The 21,113-nt window shown below is 48.9% G+C and overlaps 1 protein-coding gene across 6 annotated transcripts in view; it reads left to right on the forward strand.

The window, feature by feature from the left end:
- The window catches only part of UBAP2 (ubiquitin associated protein 2), a 1,102,091-nt gene that overhangs the window by 995,884 nt on the left and 85,094 nt on the right, over positions 1 to 21,113 (forward strand). For all 6 annotated transcript variants that reach the window (XM_069217098.1, XM_069217184.1, XM_069216796.1 and 3 more), the window contains one exon: positions 11,451 to 11,558. In XM_069217098.1, the coding sequence (XP_069073199.1) occupies positions 11,451 to 11,558 (108 nt within the window). The remainder of the gene's footprint in view (positions 1 to 11,450; positions 11,559 to 21,113) is intronic.

A 21,113-nucleotide genomic window follows, 5' to 3' on the forward strand; every position in this document is an offset into this window, starting at 1 on the left:
AGTGGACACTTAGTGCAATTTTCACAGTTCCTAGGGGAGGTAAGTATTTGTTAGGTTAACCAGGTAAGTAAGACACTTACAGGGCTTAGTTCTTGGTCCAAGGTAGCCCACCGTTGGGGGTTCAGAGCAACCCCAAAGTCACCACACCAGCAGCTCAGGGCCGGTCAGGTGCAGAGTTCAAAGTGGTGCCCAAAACGCATAGGCTAGAATGGAGAGAAGGGGGTGCCCCGGTTCCGGTCTGCTTGCAGGTAAGTACCCGCGTCTTCGGAGGGCAGACCAGGGGGGTTTTGTAGGGCACCGGGGGGGACACAAGCCCACACAGAAATTTCACCCTCAGCAGCGCGGGGGCGGCCGGGTGCAGTGTAGAAACAAGCGTCGGGTTTGTAATGGAAGTCAATGGGAGATCTAGGGATCTCTTCAGCGCTGCAGGCAGGCAAGGGGGGGGTTCCTCGGGGAAACCTCCACTTGGTCAAGGGAGAGGGACTCCTGGGGGTCACTCCTCCAGTGAAAGTCCGGTCCTTCAGGTCCTGGGGGCTGCGGGTGCAGGGTCTCTCCCAGGTGTCGGGACTTAGGGTTCAAAGAGTCGCGGTCAGGGGAAGCCTCGGGATTCCCTCTGCAGGCGGCGCTGTGGGGGCTCAGGGGGGACAGGTTTTTGTACTCACAGTCTTAGAGTAGTCCTGGGGTCCCTCCTGAGGTGTTGGATCGCCACCAGCCGAGTCGGGGTCGCCGGGTGCAGTGTTGCAAGTCTCACGCTTCTTGCGGGGAGCTTGCAGGGTTCTTTAAAGCTGCTGGAAACAAAGTTGCAGCTTTTCTTGGAGCAGGTCCGCTGTCCTCGGGAGTTTCTTGTCTTTTCGAAGCCGGGGCAGTCCTCAGAGGATGTCGAGGTCGCTGGTCCCTTTGGAAGGCGTCGCTGGAGCAGGATCTTTGGAAGGCAGGAGACAGGCCGGTGAGTTTCTGGAGCCAAGGCAGTTGTCGTCTTCTGGTCTTCCTCTGCAGGGGTTTTCAGCTAGGCAGTCCTTCTTCTTGTAGTTGCAGGAATCTAATTTTCGAGGGTTCAGGGTAGCCCTTAAATACAAATTTTAAGGGCGTGTTTAGGTCTGGGGGGTTAGTAGCCAATGGCTACTAGCCCTGAGGGTGGGTACACCCTCTTTGTGCCTCCTCCCAAGGGGAGGGGGTCACAATCCTAACCCTATTGGGGGAATCCTCCATCTGCAAGATGGAGGATTTCTAAAAGTTAGAGTCACCTCAGCTCAGGACACCTTAGGGGCTGTCCTGACTGGCCAGTGACTCCTCCTTGTTATTCTCATTATTTTCTCCGGCCTTGCCGCCAAAAGTGGGGCCTGGCCGGAGGGGGCGGGCAACTCCACTAGCTGGAGTGTCCTGCTGGGTTGGCACAAAGGAGGTGAGCCTTTGAGGCTCACCGCCAGGTGTGACAATTCCTGCCTGGGGGAGGTGTTAGCATCTCCACCCAGTGCAGGCTTTGTTACTGGCCTCAGAGTGACAAAGGCACTCTCCCCATGGGGCCAGCAACATGTCTCGGTTTGTGGCAGGCTGCTAAAACTAGTCAGCCTACACAGATAGTCGGTTAAGTTTCAGGGGGCACCTCTAAGGTGCCCTCTGGGGTGTATTTTACAATAAAATGTACACTGGCATCAGTGTGCATTTATTGTGCTGAGAAGTTTGATACCAAACTTCCCAGTTTTCAGTGTAGCCATTATGGTGCTGTGGAGTTCGTGTTTGACAAACTCCCAGACCATAAACTCTTATGGCTACCCTGCACTTACAATGTCTAAGGTTTTGTTTAGACACTGTAGGGGTACCATGCTCATGCACTGGTACCCTCACCTATGGTATAGTGCACCCTGCCTTAGGGCTGTAAGGCCTGCTAGAGGGGTGTCTTACCTATACTGCATAGGCAGTGAGAGGCTGGCATGGCACCCTGAGGGGAGTGCCATGTCGACTTACTCGTTTTGTCCCCACTAGCACACACAAGCTGGCAAGCAGTGTGTCTGTGCTGAGTGAGAGGTCTCCAGGGTGGCATAAGACATGCTGCAGCCCTTAGAGACCTTCCTTGGCATCAGGGCCCTTGGTACTAGAAGTACCAGTTACAAGGGACTTATCTGGATGCCAGGGTCTGCCAATTGTGGATACAAAAGTACAGGTTAGGGAAAGAACACTGGTGCTGGGGCCTGGTTAGCAGGCCTCAGCACACTTTCAATTGTAAACATAGCATCAGCAAAGGCAAAAAGTCAGGGGGCAACCATGCCAAGGAGGCATTTCCTTACAGCCACTGAAGAGCGGCAGGAACCAGAGAGTGATCCTCTCCCTGACCTCCTCTCAAGCAACCCTGTTGATGGTTTAGTAGATGGAGCAGTCTTTGCAGACTGCCTTGCTGAACAACAAACTGACTGCAGACAGGTTCTCAGACAGTTTGAAGAACTTTTCTCCCTGATCAACCCACCTGGTGTGACCATGATGTGGACACAGGCAATAGTCTAGCTGTAAGAAGCAAAATCTACAGACAGTCTGACCATGTCAGCGATTGCATCAGGACAGAGGTCTAAAGGATGCTAATTTGGGGGTGATTGAGCCGTGAGATAGCCCATGCACTTGCCCACTAGTCCTTGTGGCAAAACCTCTTTCCAGGGTGGAAAGAGAGAAATTAGGTTTTGTGTAGACTACAGAGGCCTCACTGTAGTCACTCAGACTGATGCCCATCCAGTTCTTAGGGCAGATGAACTGATTGATACTCTGGCTTCAGCCAAGCATCTCCGCACATTTGACCTGACAGCAGGCTATTAGCAGATCAAGTTAATTGATGCTGCCACTCCTGGTGGGCATTATCACTTTACTGTGATACCCTTTGGTTTGAAAAATGCACTTGCCACGTTCCAGGGGTCCGTAAATAAAGTTCTGGCAGGTCTGGAATACTTAAGTGCAGCACATCTAGATGATATTGCTGTCTTCAGCTCCACCTAGCAGGATCACCTGGTCCACCTCAGGGGTGTACTTGAGGCCTCGAAAAAGGCAGGCCTCACTATCAAGGCAACAAAATGTCACATAGGGCAGAGCAAAGTGGTTTACTTGGGCCATCTGGTAGGTGGAGGCCAAGTTCAGCCCCTTCAGATCGAAATCTAAACCATCATGGTTTGGCTTGCTCCAACTACCCAGACTTAGGTCAGAGCTTTTCTGAGCCTTTCTGGGTACTACAGGAGTTTTGTGAAATGGTATAGCGCCATTGTGCCCCCCTTGAATGATCTTATCTCTAAGAAAATGCCTAAAAAGGTATTGTGGACAATTTGCTGTCAAGAGGCCTTTGATAACCTGAAAAAGGCCCTGTGCTGAGCTCCAATTCTCAAAAGCCCAGACTATTTCAAACAATTCATTGTTCAGATTGATGCCTTTGAAGTAAGAATAGAAGCAGTTCTCTCACAACTAAATAAAGAGGACCAAAATCAACTTGCTGCTTTAATCAGCAGGATGTTGACCCCCAGGGAAAAGCGTTGGTCAGCCATTGAGAGGGAGTCCTTTGTTTTGGTCTGGGTCTTGAAGAAGTTGATGCGCTCAGTTCTTTGTTCAGACAGACCACAAGCCCCTCCTCTGGCTCAAGCAAATGAAAGGTGAAAATCACAACCTTTTTAGGTGGTCCATTTTCCTACAGGAGATGGCCTTTTCATTGGAACATAGACCTGTGAGTAACCATGCCAATGCAGATGGACACTGTAGATATTTCAACTTGGATACTGAACACTCAGCTGGGCAAGGTTAGTCTCATTAGCCTTCGTTTGGCTGGGTTGGGTAGGGGTTATGTAGGAAAGTGGCATTTGTACTGACAGTTACCCCCAAGTTTTGCCTGATGTCAGTGTGCTTGGACTGTGGTTTACTGGATCCTGCTGACCAGGACCCCAATGAGTCCTTTCCATGTAAGTCCCTAGTATATGGTACCTAGGTAGCCAGGGCATTGGTACACCAAGGGTCCCCTGTGGACTACAGCATCTATTATGCCAGCCATAGGAGCCAATGCAAACTGTGACTGTAGGCCTGCTACTGCAGCCTGTGTGAGAAGGATGCATGCACCCTTTCACTGCCGAACCACTGCCCTTAGACATTATAAGTCACCCTTCTGGTAGGCCTTTCAGCCCAAGGGCAGGGTGCATGTCTCTAAGCATGAGGCTACCCCTGCATGCGCAGGGTACCCCTACAGATCTCAGGACAATAAGTCCCGGGGAAGCCATCTTAAGGTATGTAGTGGACACTGGTCAACATGAGTAGTCCAACTACATAATGGCTACTCTGCACAACTTGTTTTAGCCTTCCTGTGTGCTGAAGGCCAGCCCACTCTCTCCCTAACTCCCCACTCCTGGGTAGAGTCTCCTGGATCTTACTGGTCTTCACAATTCTACAAACTGCTCTTCTGCTTCTGTTTGCACTTGCAAGTGCTTGTTGGTGAACTGACTGGTCATGACCCTCCTGAAATCCAGCGACTGTGGAGGGACAGCTCGTAGGAGACTACTGGGATCTCGACTCCTTGACCCCACAGCTAGACTACGTCTTCCACCAACTTGCAGGAACTTCATCTTCAAGAGAGTGTGCATTGCCACCTGAACCACCCGGGCACGTCGTTGGGTGCTGGACTCTGTCCCCTTCCTTTGCAGGTCCTCCACATCTGGAATCCGTCTCTGGGTTCCACCAGCCTGTTCCATGGGTCGTGACAGCAGCTGAACAATCCAGGGCATCCACAGTCTTCTAAAAGTCCCTTCTTCTCTCTGCTTCTGGGTCCCTGGTGTAGGTACTCCTGTCTTCTGGGTATCCTATGGTAGGGGCACTCTCCATCCATCCTCTTGCCTGCTGGTTTTCTCAGGGTTCGCTGGGAAGGGACCTGAACTCCACAATCTCCAACCACTTTTTACTTCTGGTGTTTCTAACTGGTCCCATCACCTCACTAACCACCACACATACCTTGGTTGGAGTTGCACTTTCACTTTCCACTTTTTTAGTATATGGTTTGGCCGTCCCCTAGGGCCCTCTACATTTCTATTCTATTTTTGCTGGTAATTTCATGTGTATAATTTAATTTAATATCTCCAAAGGGAAATATGCCAGTTTCAGTTTAGTAATAGTGCTGTAATAAAGTATTGTTTATTTCTGCTGAATACAACTACCTGTGGATTCCTCACTCATTGAATTTTCCCCCTGCGCTAGCTTTCGACTGAAATTTTCTTCCTAGCTTCTGCACGTCGATGAGGACGTCACAATTGCCCACGCAACGCCGTCTGACGTCATAGAGGCAAAAAGAGGTCCTCGCCGACGTCAGTTCCCTTTTTTCCGTGCCTTGTAACAATGGTTATTCTTCGAGGGAGCGACTGGGTCTACTCTGCGTAGTTCCAGTTACTGTTACTGTTTCTTTCTTCGAAAAGAAAGCATGTCTCAACGAAAGTCTGGTTTTAAAACCTGCAGGGAGTGCGGAGGCAAAATGTCGGTGACAGACCCACATGTAGACTGCTTGTTGTGTCTCAGCTCCGACCACGACGTGGAGAAATGTGACTCCTGTCAAAGGATGAACCCGAAGGCGTTGAAGGAGTGTGAGGCAAAACTCTTTTTGCCGAAATCCAATAAGAGGGAGAAGCGGCATCGGCGCAAGTCATCTTCTCCTAAGTCCCACCGGCGTCATCGCGACTCGCGGCGCCGGTCGAGTAGGGAGCGGTCGCGCTCGAGGTCGCCTTCTGTTCGACGCCGAAAGACATGGGAGGTTAGTCCCACCATCACTCCGCAGACGCCTCCTCCATCACCGACTTCGCCTTTGAATCCACCATCTGTTTTTGAGGTTCCTCAACGTCAGATGTTCTCACCGTCTTCTCAGACGCCGGGGCTGGCGCCGATGTCACCTCAAGCCCAGGCTCCGCAGTATCCGGCTTTCCCGGCCCCAGGTTCTGACAGTTCCGCATTTTTAAATGCGATGTTTGCCATTTTTCAACAAATGGCTCCAGGTGGTGGACTGGCTGGTCCTTCGGGGCCATTGGCCTTCAATATGGGTGCTCCGGCTCCTTTACGACTGGCACCTTTCATGCCCTTCCTTCCAATGGGAGGTGCTGGGTCGGCGCCGGTTCCTTTGGCGTCAACTTCACAGCCTGTGACGCCGAGTAGATCTGCTGGTCCGGCGCCGGAGAGTTCTCCTGTTCATCCTTTGCCTCATACGGCGCTGAAGAAGTCCACAGCGCCGATGGATCCGGCGTCAGATGGACCTGAGAATCGGCGTCAGACATCGACGTCGGCTGACGCCCTGTCGACGCCAAGGATTGAAGCCAGGCTACATTCAAGAAGGCTTGCTCTTCGCCTCCTTGAGGAGCAGGAGTATCGAAAGCAGGCCCTGGAGGAAGGGGAGATTGAAGAACCTCTGGGAGATCTCCAGGGTTTGGATACGGCAAGTGGCTTGGACACCTCTCCAGAATGGGACTTAACATCTCCTGGAGAATATACAGAGGAGGCTGCTTCATTCCACTCTGTAATAAGGAAAGCAGCTGACTTTTTGGACCTTCCCTTGCCGATGTCTGAATCTAAACCCAATATATTGACTGAGGTGTTACATCCTGCTTTGACGGTTGTGGAGCCACTTCTGCCATTTAATGAGGCTCTGTTAGAACCAGTTTTAGAGATCTGGAAGAAGCCAGTGTCATCTTCGGCTGTTAATAGATCAGTGGCACGCAGGTATTGTGTGGCTCCTGTGGATCCAGGCTTTTTGTCTAGGCACCCGACCCCAGAGAGCCTGGTGGTTCAGGCTTCATGTTCATCTCTGACTGCCCCAGGCTCTTTTCCGGGGGTGCCTTCAGACAGAGACTCAAGAAAATGGACCAATCTTCCAAGAAAGCTTTCTCATCATGCAGTATGGCTCTCAAGTCTACTAATGCCACGTGCATTTTGGGCAGATACATCTACGCCCTAATGGAAGAGATAAAGTCGTCCCATGCGGAGGTGCCTCAGTAGGTGTTGAGTCTGGTTTCAGATGCTCAAGCTGCGGCAACCCAAGTAATCCAGTCGGGGCTGGACACTACTGATTCTGTGGCCAGGGCTGTGGGCACTGCTGTTGCTACGAGGAGACAGGCCTGGCTTCGTCCTTCTGGATTTTCATCTGATGTCCAGTCAGCCCTGCTGGATCATCCCTTTGAGGGGGATAAACTATTTGGATCCAAGGCGGACTCTGCCCTTGAGAGATTTAAGGAGAGTAGGGCCACGGCGAAGTCATTAGGCTTGCAGGCCTCCTCTTCTTCGAGACTGTTCAGAAGAATTAGGGGGTTTGGTCGTGGCTCATCCTCCTCCTTTCGAGGCAGATTTCAACAGCAACCCGCCACTGCTCTCCCCTATAGATCATACAGGAGGGAGGGGTAGGGTCCGAACCAGAGGAGCCGCCCAGCAGCACTCTGCCTCTTCCTCTTTCTCTGGAGGGGTGCAGCATGGGAAGCAGCCTTAGTCTTCCACCAATTCCTTCACATTCCACTCCTGTAGGGGGAGGTTATTGAACTTTCTCCACAAGTGGGAGGATATAACATCAGACTCCTGGGTCACCAGCATTGTAGGGAAAGGCTATGCCCTTCCCTTTTCGGGAGTTTCCTCCCCCCATCCCGCCCCACCCATCCTACTGTTCAGAAGAGCATCTCCTGTTACTAGAACAGGAGGTTCTAGTCCTCCTTTCAAAGGGTGCAGTGGAGTTGGTTCCAGAGCAGGAGAAGGGTCAGGGTTGTTACTCAAGATACTTCCTGATCCCCAAGAAGGATGGTCGGTTGAGGCCAATCCTGGACTTGAGGATTTTGAATTGGTTCCTCAAACAGGAAAAGTTCAAGATGCTGACCTTGGCTCAGGTGCTTTTGGCGTTAAACGAAGGAGATTGGATGGTGTCTGTCGACTTGCAGGATGCTTACTTTCATATCCCGATACTCAAGTCGCACAGGAAGTATCTCGGGTTTGTGGTGGGATCGCGGCACTATCAGTTTGCGGTCCTTCCGTTTGGTCTTGTTTCAGCACCTCGAGTATTCACAAAGGTGATGGCGGTGGTTGCAGCAGAGCTCAGAAGGAAGGGGATAGCGGTATTTCCTTACCTGGACGATTGGTTGATCAAAGCCAAGTCTCCGGAGCTCGTGCTACATCACCTGCAGTCGACAACCCAGTTGTTGTTCGACCTGGGTTTTTCGGTGAACGTGCCCAAATCTCACCTGGAGCCCTCTCGGCGCCTCCTGTTCATAGGGGCAGTACTGGATACACCATTGAATCGTGCCTTTCCTCCACCTCAGCCGATTCAGGACGTTCAGGCGTTGGTTCCGATGTTTCAAAGTGGAGCGGTCATTCCAGTCCTCAAGGTCCTACGTCTGCTCGGTCTGTTTGCTTCTTGCATTCTATTGGTCACTCGCGCTCGCTGGCACATTAGGGGTCTTCAGTGGTGCCTCCGAAAGCAGTGGTCTCAGCACAAAGGAGATCTCGAGGGATCGGTAAAGATCTCCAGGGACGCTGCAGTGGATCTAAGATGGTGGGTTGCGGCCGGCAATCTTCCCCAAGGAAGGACGTTCTCGCTGCCTCTGCCGGTGACCACAGTAATAACGGATGCTTCCACTCTAGGGTTGGGAGCTCATCTGGGGGACCTGGAGGTCAAAGGTCATTGGTCTCCAGTGGAACAGATGTTTCATATAAATCTGTTAGAGTTGTGGGCAATACGTCTGGCTCTCAAGGCCTTCCTCCCTTCCCTTCGCGGTCAGTCGGTTCAGGTCCTGACGGACAATACTACCGCAATGTGGTATATAAACAAACAGGGAGGAGTAGGGTCGTACCTTCTCTGCAGAGAAGCTCTGTGACTATGGTCCTGGGCGAGGGACCATCGGATTTGCTTGGTAGCAAAACCATCTGGCCGGAGTCTTGAACGTGCATGCGGACAGTCTCAGTCGGCACTTCTCAACCGATCACGAGTGGCGTCTTCATCCAGATCTAGTCCGGCAAATCTTCCAGATGTGGGGAATCTCTCGGGTAGATCTTTTTGCCACTCGGGAGAACACGCACTCCCCGTTGTTCTGCAGCCTCCAGTATCCGGTGCAATGAACGTTGGGGGACGCGTTTCAGATGTCCTAGTGCGGCCAGTTGCTTTACACGTTTTCCCCCCCATACCTTTGATTCCTCGGGTTCTGAGGAAAACTCGCCAAGACCGAGCCCAAGTCCATATTAATAGCTCCGGATTGGCCAAGGAGGGTATGGTATTCAGATCTTCTCCAACTCTCTCTGTGCCCCCGCTCAGTCTCCCTCACAGGGCAGACCTCCTCTTGCAATTGCAGGGGCAGGTTTTACACCCCCCACCTCCAGAGCCTGCACCTTCATGCCTGGAGATTGAACGGGGCAACCTGAGTTCCTTTTCTCTCCCACCTGAGGTAGTGGATGTTATTTTATCGGCCAGGCAACACTCCACTAAATCTATCTACGCTAGCAGGTGGGCTAAATTTGTGTGTTGGTGTGGAGAGAGGCAAATTGATCCCTTACGTCCCTGGCACAGAGGGGTTGTGCAGTGGCTTACAATCAAGGGCTATTCTTCGGCCCTGTCAGCCTTTCTGTGTCTTCCAGACCAACCTTCTTTATTTAAATCTCCTTTAGTATTAAGATTTTTAAAAGGCCTCATTAATAAGTTTCCTCCCACTCCTTTCATTATGCCTCAGTGGGATTTAAATTTAGTCTTAACGTTTCTTATGGGCTCACCGTTTGAGCCAATGCATTCTTGCCCCATAAGGTTATTGTTTTTGAAGACTGTTTTCCTTGTTGCAATTACTTCAGTTAGAAGAGTGAGTGAGCTGCAGGCTCTTTCTGTTAAACCCCCGTATACATCCTTCTATGTAGACCAGGTGGTGTTGAGGACCAAGGCTGCTTTCTTGCCGAAGGTTGTTTCACCCTTCCATTTGGGTCAGACTATTACTGTCTCCTCTTTTTATCCTCTGCCTCATCCTTCGAAAGAGGAAGAAAGGTTGCATCGTTTAGACCCGAGAAGAGCGCTAAGCTTCTACGTGGACAGAACGAAAGAGTTTAGATTGGAGGATCAACTCTTCATCGGGTACGTGGGAAAGAGGAGAGGAAGGGCAGTCCACAAGAGAACACTCTCCAGGTGGGTCATTCTTTGCATTAAGCTGTGTTATTCTCTGGCAAAGAAAGAACCCCCTGATGGAATAAGAGATCATTCCACCAGATCTAAGTAGACTTCTTCGGCCTTGGCTAGGGGTGTTCCTGTGGTTGACATCTGCAAGGCCGCAACTTGGTCATCCCTCCACACTTTTGCAAATCATTACTGCTTGGATTCGGAGGTTAGGAGGGATGGCCATTTTGCACGGTCGGTGCTGCAGGATTTCTTGGTTTGACCATTCAGGCACCCTCCACTGAGTGCGGTACTGCTTTGGGACTCTATTCAATGAGTGAGGAATCCACAGGTATCCATCAGAAGAACAAGTTATTTACCTTCGGTAATGCCTTTTCTGGTGGATACACTAGCTACCTCACGGTCCCTCCCGCCTCCCCGTTGCCTGTCTGGTCTTACCAAATTATCCTTGTGTGAGCTCCTCTTGGTAGTTTATGGCTTTCATTTATAGTGTATATATTTATTTATGTATATAAGTACATGTTTTAAAAAAAAAAAGAAGAGAAAGGAAAGGAATTTGTGAGAATGCTAGTATGTATGTATATAATTTTGCGTATTGACATTTTTGAGCTGATGTTTTTATCTATTTGATCTAATAATTAAATATTGTTGTATAAATATTTGTTTCAATTGCCTATTCGGCACGTAAAAAATTTTGGTACTCACGTCGGCGAGGACCTCTTATTGCCTGTATGACGTCAGACGGCGTCGCGTGGGCAATTGTGACGTCCTCGTTGACTTGCAGAAGCTAGGAAGAAAATTTCCGTCGAAAACTGGCGCAGGGGGAAAATTCAATGAGTGAGGAATCCACAGGTAGCTATTGTATCCACCAGAAAAGGCGTTACCGAAGGTAAGTAACTTGTTCTTTTGCAACACTGGTGTGGTTCTTTCCTGTGACTAAGATAGTGTCTGACTGCTGTAATATTGCAAGTGCTTTACAATTCTTCTGGATAAGCTTTAGCTGCTCACCTCAGCTACCCCTAGAGAGCTTCTGCTAGCTTGACACCTATTCACTCTCTCTTAGAGTTGCTTGGACTTTAATATAGGGTGCCATATCATAGGTGTACACCATAAACTGAGCCAGCCTTCTACAACCAAAAAATAGCTTTTGACATTTTTCTATAACAGTTGTTTTCTTGCCTGTTTTGTTTTTACCCATGGATTTGCTAGAAAACTGTCATTAGTCGCATGTACCAAAATGAACAGTGTTGAAGTGCTGAATATCACCTTTCTTTGTAGTTGACTTTGGATTGAATGTGTTTCCTTTTTTTGTTTCCTTCCCCTTGGTTTCCATTGGCAGGGTATGATGACTTGACGCAGGTCAGTGCAGCAGGCGATTACAGCAAAGGAGTCTACAGTGGGTCATCTCAAGCACAAAACAAATCTGCTGGTACTGGACCTGGAAAAGGTAGTGAATTAGGCAGATGGGTGTAAATTCTTGACCTGGTTACTATTGCTGCTCAGCACTTGTCAATCCTGTATGGACAGAGTACAAACCTTCCTTAAAGCAATTAATACCCAATTGTAAGGAAATGCCTCCTTGGCATGGTTACCCCCTAACTTTTTGCCTTTGCTCTAAGTGTTGATTGAAAGTGTGCTGGGACCCTGCTAACCAGGCTCCAGCACCAGTGTCCTTTTCATAAACTGTACCTTTGCTTCCCCAATTGGCACAGCTCTGGCACTCAGATAAGTCCCTTGTAACTGGTACTCCCGGTAACAAGGGCCCTGATGACAGGGAAGGCCTCTAAGGGCTGCAGCATGTCTTATGCCACCCTGGGGACCCCTCACTCAGCACATGCATACTGCCTCACAGCTTGTGTGTGCTGGTGGGGAGAAAAAGACTAAGTCGACATGGCACTCTCCTCAGAGTGCCATGCCAACCTCACACTGCATGTGGCATAGGTAAGTCACCCCTCTAGAAGGCCTTACAGCCCTAAGGCACGGTGCACTATACCACAGGTGAGGGCATATGTGCATGAGCATTATGCCCCTACAGGGTCTATGCAAAACCTTAGACAGTGTAAGTGCAGGGTAGCCATAAGAGTATATAGTCTGGGAGTTTGTCAAACACAAACTCCACAGTTCCATAATGGCTACACTGAAAACTGGGAAGTTTAGTATCAAACAGTGTGCTATTTATTGTAACATACACCCAGAGGGCATCCTAGAGATGTCCCCTGAATACCAATCCGACTTCTAGTGTAGGCTGACCAGTTTCTGCCAGCCTGCCACACACCAGACATGTTGCTGGCCATATGGGGAGAGTGCCTTTGTCACTCTGTGGCCAGGAACAAAGCCTGTACTGGGTGGAGGTGCTTCTCACCTACCCCTGCAGGAACTGTAACACCTGGCGGTGAGCCTCAAAGGCTCACCCCTTTTGTTACAGCGCCCCAGGGCATCCCAGCTAGTGGAGATGCCCGCCCCTCCGGCCACTGCCCCCACTTCTGGCGACAAGGCGGGAGGAGATAATGAGAAAAACAAGGAGGAATCACCTACCAGTCAGGACAGCCCCTAAGGTGTTCTGAGCTGAGATGACCCCTGCCTTTAGAAATCCTCCATCTTGAGTTTGGAGGATTGCCCCAATAGGATTAGGGATGTGCCCCCCCTCCCCTCAGGGAGGAGGCACAAAGAGGGTGTAGCCACCCTCAAGGACAGTAGCCATTGGCTACTGCCCTCCCAGCCCTAAACACACCCCTAAATTCAGTATTTAGGGGCACCCCAGATCCCAGGAGATCAGAGTCCTGCAACCTGAAGAAACAAGGACTGCTGACCTACAAGCCTGCAGAGAAGGAGGAAGATGACAACTGCTTTTTAGCCCCAGCCCTACCGGCCTGTCTCCAACTTTGAAAACCTGCAACGCATCACACAGGGACCAGCAACCTCTAAAGCCTCAGAGGACTGCCCTGGACTAAAGGACCAAGAAACTCCTGTGAGCAGCGGCCCTGCTCAAAACCAGCTACTTCTTTGCAACAAAGAAACAACTTAAAGGACTGCACGTTTCCTGCCGAAAGCGTGAGACTTCTCACTCTGGATCCGACACCCCCGGCTCCAGATTCAGAGAATCAACACCTCAGGGAGGACTCCCCAATGACTGTGAGCCCATGAGTAACCAGACGCGACCCCCCTGAGCCCCCGACAGCGATGCCTGCAGAGAGAATCCAGAGGCTAACCCTGACCGCGACTGCCTGTAACAAGGGACCCACTCATGGAATCAGCACTGCACCTGCAGCCCCCAGGACCTGAAGGAACCGAACTTCAGCTCAGGAATGACCCCCAGGTCCGGAGAAGCCCCCCTTGTGCATGCCTGCACGGCTAGCGACCCCTGGGTCACTCCATGGTTTTCTAACTGAAACCCAACGCCTGCTTTGCACACTGCACCCAGGCGCCGCTGAGGGTGTTTTGTGTGCCTACTTTTCATATTCAACCCCCCCCCTGTCTGCCTCCAGAGGACGCAGGTACTTACCTGTTGGCAGACTGGAACCGGAGCACCCCTGTTCTCCATAGGTGCCTGTGTGTTTTGGGCACCTCTTTGACCTCTGCACCTGACCGGCCCTGAGCTACTGGTGTGGTAACTTTAGGGTTACCTTGAACCCCAAACAGTGGGCTGCCTATTCCCCAGGACTGAGACTCGTAAGTGTTTTACTTACCTCCTAATCTAACCTTTACTTACCTCCCCCAGGAACTGTAGATTTTTGCACTGTGTCCACTTTGAAAATAGCTTATTGCCCTTTTTACAAAGACTGTATATGATATTGTTTTTATTCAAAGTTCTTAAAGTATCTAAGTGAAGTACCTTGCATTTAAAGTGTTTACTGCAAATCTTGAACCTGTGGTTCTTAAAATAAACTAAGAAAATATATTTTTCTATATAAAAACCTATTGGCCTGGAGCAAGTCATTGAGTGTGTGTTCCTCATTTATTGCCTGTGTGTGTGTGTGTACAACAAGTGCTTAACACTACCCTCTGATAAGCCTATTGATCGACCACACTACCACAAAATAGAGCATTAGAATTATCTAATTTTGCCACTATCTTACCTCTAAGGTGAACCCTTGGACTCTGTGCACACTATTTCTTACTTTGAAATAGTATATACAGAGCCAACTTCCTACAATATCCAAGTACACAAAGGATACGAGCTTTCCAAAATCTCATACCACACATACAGCCAAATCAACAGTACACTAAGATTTATCATGAATATTCTAGGGATGATGGCATCTTGCATAGCGATAGGTCCACATGCAAGACTCAACATGAGGCCTTTACAACAATGCCTCTCACAACAGTGGCCTCAGGCACACTGTCAACTGTAAGATCTAGTGTTGATGGACCGCCAAACGCACGTCCCTTCAGTGGTGGAATCTCAGCAATCTAATAAAGAGGCGGTCATTTCAAGACCCTGTTCCTCAGACCACAATAACAGAAGCATTACCTCAAAAAACAGGGCAGGACACACTCATCTCAACTGTCCCTGCTAGCCCAGACAATATGGAAATGGGCAATTCAAAATCACATTCATCCCTTAGCAAAATACATTCCAGGAATACACAATCCACTAGTAGATCTCCTAAGCAGGAATCACCAACAAACACACGAATGAGAGATTCACTTCCAAGCACTTAAAAGTACTTTCAAAAGTGGACAACACCAGAAATAGACCTATTCGCAGCAAGCAAAAACGCAAAATGCCAAAACTTCACATCCAGAAACTCGCATCCCCTATCCAAGGGCAGTGCTCTATGGATCAATTGGTTGGGGATATTTGCTTACACTTTTCCCCCCTCTCCCACTCCTTCCCTTTCTGGTCAACAAACTACGTCAGACATCTCTGACCATGATACTCATAGCCCCAACATGGGCATGTCAACATTGATACACAACACTCCCAGACCTGTCGGTAGTTCCTCATTCCAAACTCCCAAACAGACCAAATTTGTTAACACAAAACAAAGGTCAAATCAGGCATCCAAACCCCAGTGCTCTCAATTTAGTGATTTGGTTCTTAGTCATAGAATTTGGATACCTAAAACTTCCATCAGAATGTATGGAAGTGCTCAAGCAGGCACTTAAACCTACTACTAGGCAATGTTATGCTAACAAATGGAAAATGTTTGTTTACTACTGTCAGTCTTCAAATACTGATGCACTTACAGCATCAATACAAGATATTGTATGCTACCTACTTCATTTGCGAAAATCAAATTTGGCTTTCTCATCCATCAAAATTCACCTTACTGCAATATCTGCATACTTACAAACTTTTCAACACACTTCCCTATTCAGAGTTCCTGTTATTAAAGCCTTCATGGAAGGATTAAATCGCATAATTCCACCTAGAACACCACCTGTTCCTTCTTGGAATCTAAATATCGTACTCACAAGACTCATGGGCCCACCTTTTGAACCCATGCGCTCTTGTCAAATTCAATTTTTCACATGGAAGGTTGCCTTCCTCATAGCTATCACTTCATTCTGAAGAGTTAGTGAAATACAAGTATTCACTCTCGAGGAACCTTTTTTCCAAGTACACAAACATAAAGTTGTACTAAGAACAAATCCCAAATTTCTTCCATAAGTAGTATCTCCTTTTCACATCAACCAAACAGTGGATTTGCCAATCTTCTTTTCTCAGCCTGACTCAGTTGCAGAAAGAGCTCTTCATACTCTAGATCTCAAAAGAGCTCATATGTACTATATAGATAGAACTAAAGACTTTAGGAAAACAAAACCACTTTTCATTGCTTTTCAGCAACCACATAAAGGCAATCCTATCTCTAAAGAAGGCTGAGCAAGATGGATTATTAGATGCATACAAACATGTTACGTTAAGGAAAAGATAACTTTTGATCACACCTAGAGCACATTCTACAAGAAAGAAAGGCGCATCAATGGCATTTTTAGGAAACATACCAATGGCTGATATATGTAAAGCTGCCACATGGGTTACTCCTCATACATTTACAAAACACTATTGTGTTGATGTTTTCTCACAGCAACATGCCACTGTAGACCAGGCTGTCTTAAGAACACTATTTCAAACAACTTCAACTCCTACAAGCTTGCCACTGCTTTGTAGTCTATTCGTAGCATGTGTATCTGCAGCTACACATGCCAACGAATGAAAAATGTCACTTACCCAGTGTACATCTGTTTGTGGCATGTAGTGCTTCAGATTCACATGCATCCTCTCAGGAAGCATGTAGTCGTTTAAGTTTATCATTTGTACATATGTAGATACATTTACACTTGCATGGACATCTCTTTATAATGTTATACTCTATCACTCATTCCTTCACCCTTTGCGGGAAAATAATCTAACAATGGAGTCGATGCCCATCCGCACTGTAATCGAGAGGAGTCACTCGATCCCGTGACCCTGAAAAGACTTCTTTGAAGAAAAACAACTTGTAACACTCAGAGCCTCAACACTAGATTTTGGAAGAGCTATGCATAGCATGTGAATCTGCAGCACTACATGCCACGAACAGATGTACACTGGGTAAGTGACATTTTCCGTATATTCCTTTTCCCCCACCCGCTGCGGGAAAACAGTCTAACAAAGGACTCCATGCCAACCATCACCGATTGAAGGAGCCCTTCGATCTTGTTACTCGAAAAGATTCTTTGAGGAGAACTCAACACTAGATGGCGTACTTATGCAAAGCATGTGAATCTACATCACTACATGCAACAAACAGATGTCTATTGGGCAAGGAACATTTTCCTTACAGGTAAGTAACTTATTTTCTTTCTCACCCTAAATTTCTCCCCCAGGTGCCTGACTGGATCCAGAATTTTTTTCCATCAGCACATCTGTGTCGAAAGAGGGAGTCTTGCAACTCTGTAATGACGGCGTCCACCTAATTTGACATTGTCTGAGACCATATAATCCACTCTGACAGGCTGACATCAGTTCTGTTTTTTCCGGGCTTCCAGCACTGATCTGGAGCAGTTCCTCAGGCCGTGTTTTGGCCGATCTTGACACTTTTTCTGTCGCATGAACAGTGTTTGTATGTGGTGCCTCAGGCATACCACGATTTTATGATTGCAGTTCCTTCTGTCGCATTCGTCTGAAGGTGTTGTGAGAACAATGCATCCTGGTGGTGCAAATGGTGGAGGCCCCGTGTCGTTATCGGTCTTGTTCAAGGTCCTGAGAGTGATTGCAAGACAGATTCGGGGACTTTTCCCATGAGCATCTGTCGTCCTTGACGTCTAAGTATATGACATCGAAACGCAAATGGTTGAAGTAGCAGCACCCCTTGACATCATTGCATAAGTCCAACATTTCCAGTGCCCTCTCCCAGCCTCCGGCTGAGGAGTCAGCAAAAGAGCCCACCCTGTGCCTCCCGGCTTTCTCTGGAGCTGGGGAGACTCTGGCCCAGATGCAGAGTTACTATAATTCCCTTCTTGGCATCTTTGGGCCCATACCTCTCATTGGTGTGCGTTCGTGCCCCAAGGAGATGAGGTGTCCTACCTGAATCCACACCAGCAGGTTCCCCTATTTGCCAGGCCCTCTGGATCTGTACTCCGATCTGTGCCAGCACCGGTGCACAGCCCCTCGAGGTTCTCACCTGTGACGACAGAGTTAAAGAAGCCAACGCTGACAGCAACGTCGATGGCGCCAGTCAACGCTGAGCCGATCACCCACTCTGATACTGAGACGGGATTGGGTGTTGGGTGCGGTGACAGTGGTGCCACCCGGTTTGGACACCTTCCCTCCTAAACTGTCCCTTGCTGTTTTTCCTGGGAAGAACTGCCTGGCACACCCACCCCCCTCCCCAAACCTGCTATGGGGGTTCCCTGTGGACTCGTCCATGGCCCATAGAAACCTGCCTGCCCCCTGGGACCAGGTTTGTCTCTTCTGAAACCCAACTCTGAGAAGGTTTGTGGTGCAGACTGTTATGTCCTCTACTGACCCCAGCGTCCTCCCTAACTTTCCTCCGAATGGGGAGTCCAGATGGCAAGAAACTTGTGGAAGAAACATTTTCTCCTCAGCTAGCTCAGCCTTGCTTTTAATAAACATTGCATGCGTTCTCCATTGCGTTGTGGTATTCCGTGGTATGCCTGCTGCCTTTGTTTCCAGAGGAGACCTGGAGCAAACTCACCCCAGACACTCCAGCATGGGGGACAGGTAGCTAAGTTTCCAATCAAATGTGGTACCGATACCACAGGCTCAGTAGGTCCGGGCCATGGCTCATTTAGTAGCTCTGAGCTGCGCCACTCTTGCTTTTCGGAGGCTGTCCAGACCACTCTGGGATGACATGCCCTTTGATGGCGCCCAACTGTTCAGTACACATGCGGATTCTGTATTGCAACGCTTTAGTGACAATCGAGGCGGAAAAGACTCTTAAGTATGTACATTTCTGGCTCCCTTGCTCCCAACTCCTTGGGTAGTTTTTGGGGAGGGGGGGGGTTCTTGTCTGTGATTCTTCTCATAGATGGACCCATACCATATAGTGGAGTCTATACTTCCTGTTGAGTCTGAACCATTCCCCCTTCTGGTGGCACCCCGTGCGCTGTTCCTGCCTTGTACAGGGATTACTTTTCCTTAAAGCCCATCAGTGACAGCTTTTCGCTACTGTTATCTGGGAGTTGTTTACTTTGTGGCCCTAAGTGGTTTAACACCTGATCGAACAGGAGTTTTCTTTCTCTCTGAAGACGGGCTTCATGCTCAAGCCATAGTTAACTGTATGGTCTGTTCCTTGCTGATTGGAGAACCTTCTGTATGCCTTATAGGCATAACCAGGAAAGAATCCTGGATAGGTCAGTAGTTACTGCGTCAAACTTTTAATCTGAGGGTTCAGGGTACAAGTCATTGTTCAGGATATTATTCTTAAGTAAGATAATTTAAGTACATTTGTGGTACTTTTAGTATCCCTTATAGGGAGCTTATAATTATAACTCCCTGAGAGCTTTTGAACATGGCTCACTGCTTTTCACAAGAGTCTAATTACAGTGAATCTATTGTTTCTCTTCGAAGCATTACTTATGCTTCTCTTTCTAGGGTTGTTCCACTACTCCTGAGAGACTTAATTTACCATACAGAGTAGTGTGGAGAGTAGTAACACCATTCCAGATCTGTGTCCCTGCACTTCTTTAGCTAACTTCTCTCACTATACCCCTTTTCAATACTGGTGGAACACAGGTTTAAATTACTTGTGATCTCTAGAGGGTGTTTTCCCTTCCTCGTTGTACTCTGCTGGTCTTCCTTGTTTGTGGCATCTTGCCTATATTACTAGTCTGTACGGGTCATTCTCACTGCACTTATCTTTTGCCTCTTGTCTTCTTGTCATATCGCTGAATCGTCACTGCAAGGAGATGTGTGACACTTATTACTTAGAGACAAGGTTCTGTACCTTTGTTGCTACATTCACCTCTTATTCAAGAGTCCACACGCCACCCAGGGCCTCAAGAGTTCGACATATTTATAATGAAGGCACCGCTATGAAGCCATCTTCTGTGTTGTCTGTCTTCCATTTTATAGTGGATTCCTGGTTGTTTACACATGTTACTTGAACATTATGGTTCTGTCTTTTTTGAGACTACTTTGTGCTGGGGATTGGTAGCTTAATTTGGGCACAGTCTACCTGGTCGGTTCCTTTCACTCTATTCTGTAGGGTGTTATAATATTTCTGGCCCTCTGGGGTGGGTTTCCTATTTCATGAGGGAATATTACCCTCTTACTGTGAGCTTCACTTCCTTCAGGAGAAGTATATGTTCGATGGCATCTGTCGCTGTAGATACGCATGTTCTGCAATAGCTCGCCATCTGGTGTTGGGCCGGAGTGTTACAAGTTGTTTTTCTTCGAAGAAGTCTTTCGAGTCACGGGACCGAGTGACTCCTCCTTTTGTCTCCATTGCGCATGGGCGTCGACTCCATCCTCGATTGTTTTTTTTCCGCCATCGGGTTCGGACGTGTTCCTGTCGCTCCGAGTTTCGGAACGGAAGATTAGCTAATTTCGGAAGATTTTCGTCGGTATTGTTGCGTTCGGGATCGGCGTACTTAGATTCCACACCGCATCGAAGATCGAAGAGCTCCGGTGCCCTTCAGGGTAGTTTTTCGATCCCCCGTCGGGGCCTGGTCGGCCCGACCGCGTGCTGAAGAACGCCGATGGAACGGACCCCGTTCCGTTTCTGCCCCAAATGCCACAATAAATACCCCTACACAGACCAACACTTGGTCTGCAACCTGTGCCTGTCACCTGAGCACAGCGAAGACACCTGCGAGGCCTGTCGCGCGTTCCGGTCCCGAAAAACACTCCAAGACCGTCGAGCCAGAAGACTTCAGATGGCGTCCGCACCGACAGCCCAACAGGAGTTCGAGGAACAGGAAGAGGAAGGTACCTTCTCGATCCAAGACTCAGACTCCGAAGGATTCGACGATACACAAACCGTGAGTAAGACGTCGAAAACCACACAGAGACACATTTACAAGGCCCAGGGGACGCCACTGCCATCCGGCCATGGCTCCACCCATAAATTCGGTGACCGACCGTCGGCACCGAAAAAGGCCCAAACAGTGCCGAGATCGTCCGACTCCGGTCGAGACACCGGCACGCAGCCTTCTCGGGACCGAGAAAGTGCTGGAGACAAGCCTCGACACCGAGATGCCGGTGTGGACACGGCTCGACGCCGAGACAGCGGCACCGACGCAGATCGACGCCGAGAGGTTTCGGCCCCGAAAAAGAAAAAAGTCACCTCGGAGCCGAAAAAACACGCAGACAGGGTTTCGATGCCGAAACCAACTGCAAGCGACCCAGCTTCAGGCTCTTATACAGAAGAGCACTCGCTAACCTCCCAAATGCAAAAGCATAGGTTTGAGGAAGAGCTACAAGCAACTGATGTGGACCATACGCAAAAGCGTATCTTCATACAGCAGGGGACAGGAAAGATAAGCACCCTTCCCCCTATTAGGAGAAAGAGAAGGTTGGAGTTCCAGACTGAACAAACACCACAACCAA

The sequence above is a fragment of the Pleurodeles waltl genome, chromosome 1_1, assembly GCF_031143425.1.
Source record: "Pleurodeles waltl isolate 20211129_DDA chromosome 1_1, aPleWal1.hap1.20221129, whole genome shotgun sequence".
Classification (NCBI taxonomy): domain Eukaryota; kingdom Metazoa; phylum Chordata; class Amphibia; order Caudata; family Salamandridae; genus Pleurodeles; species Pleurodeles waltl.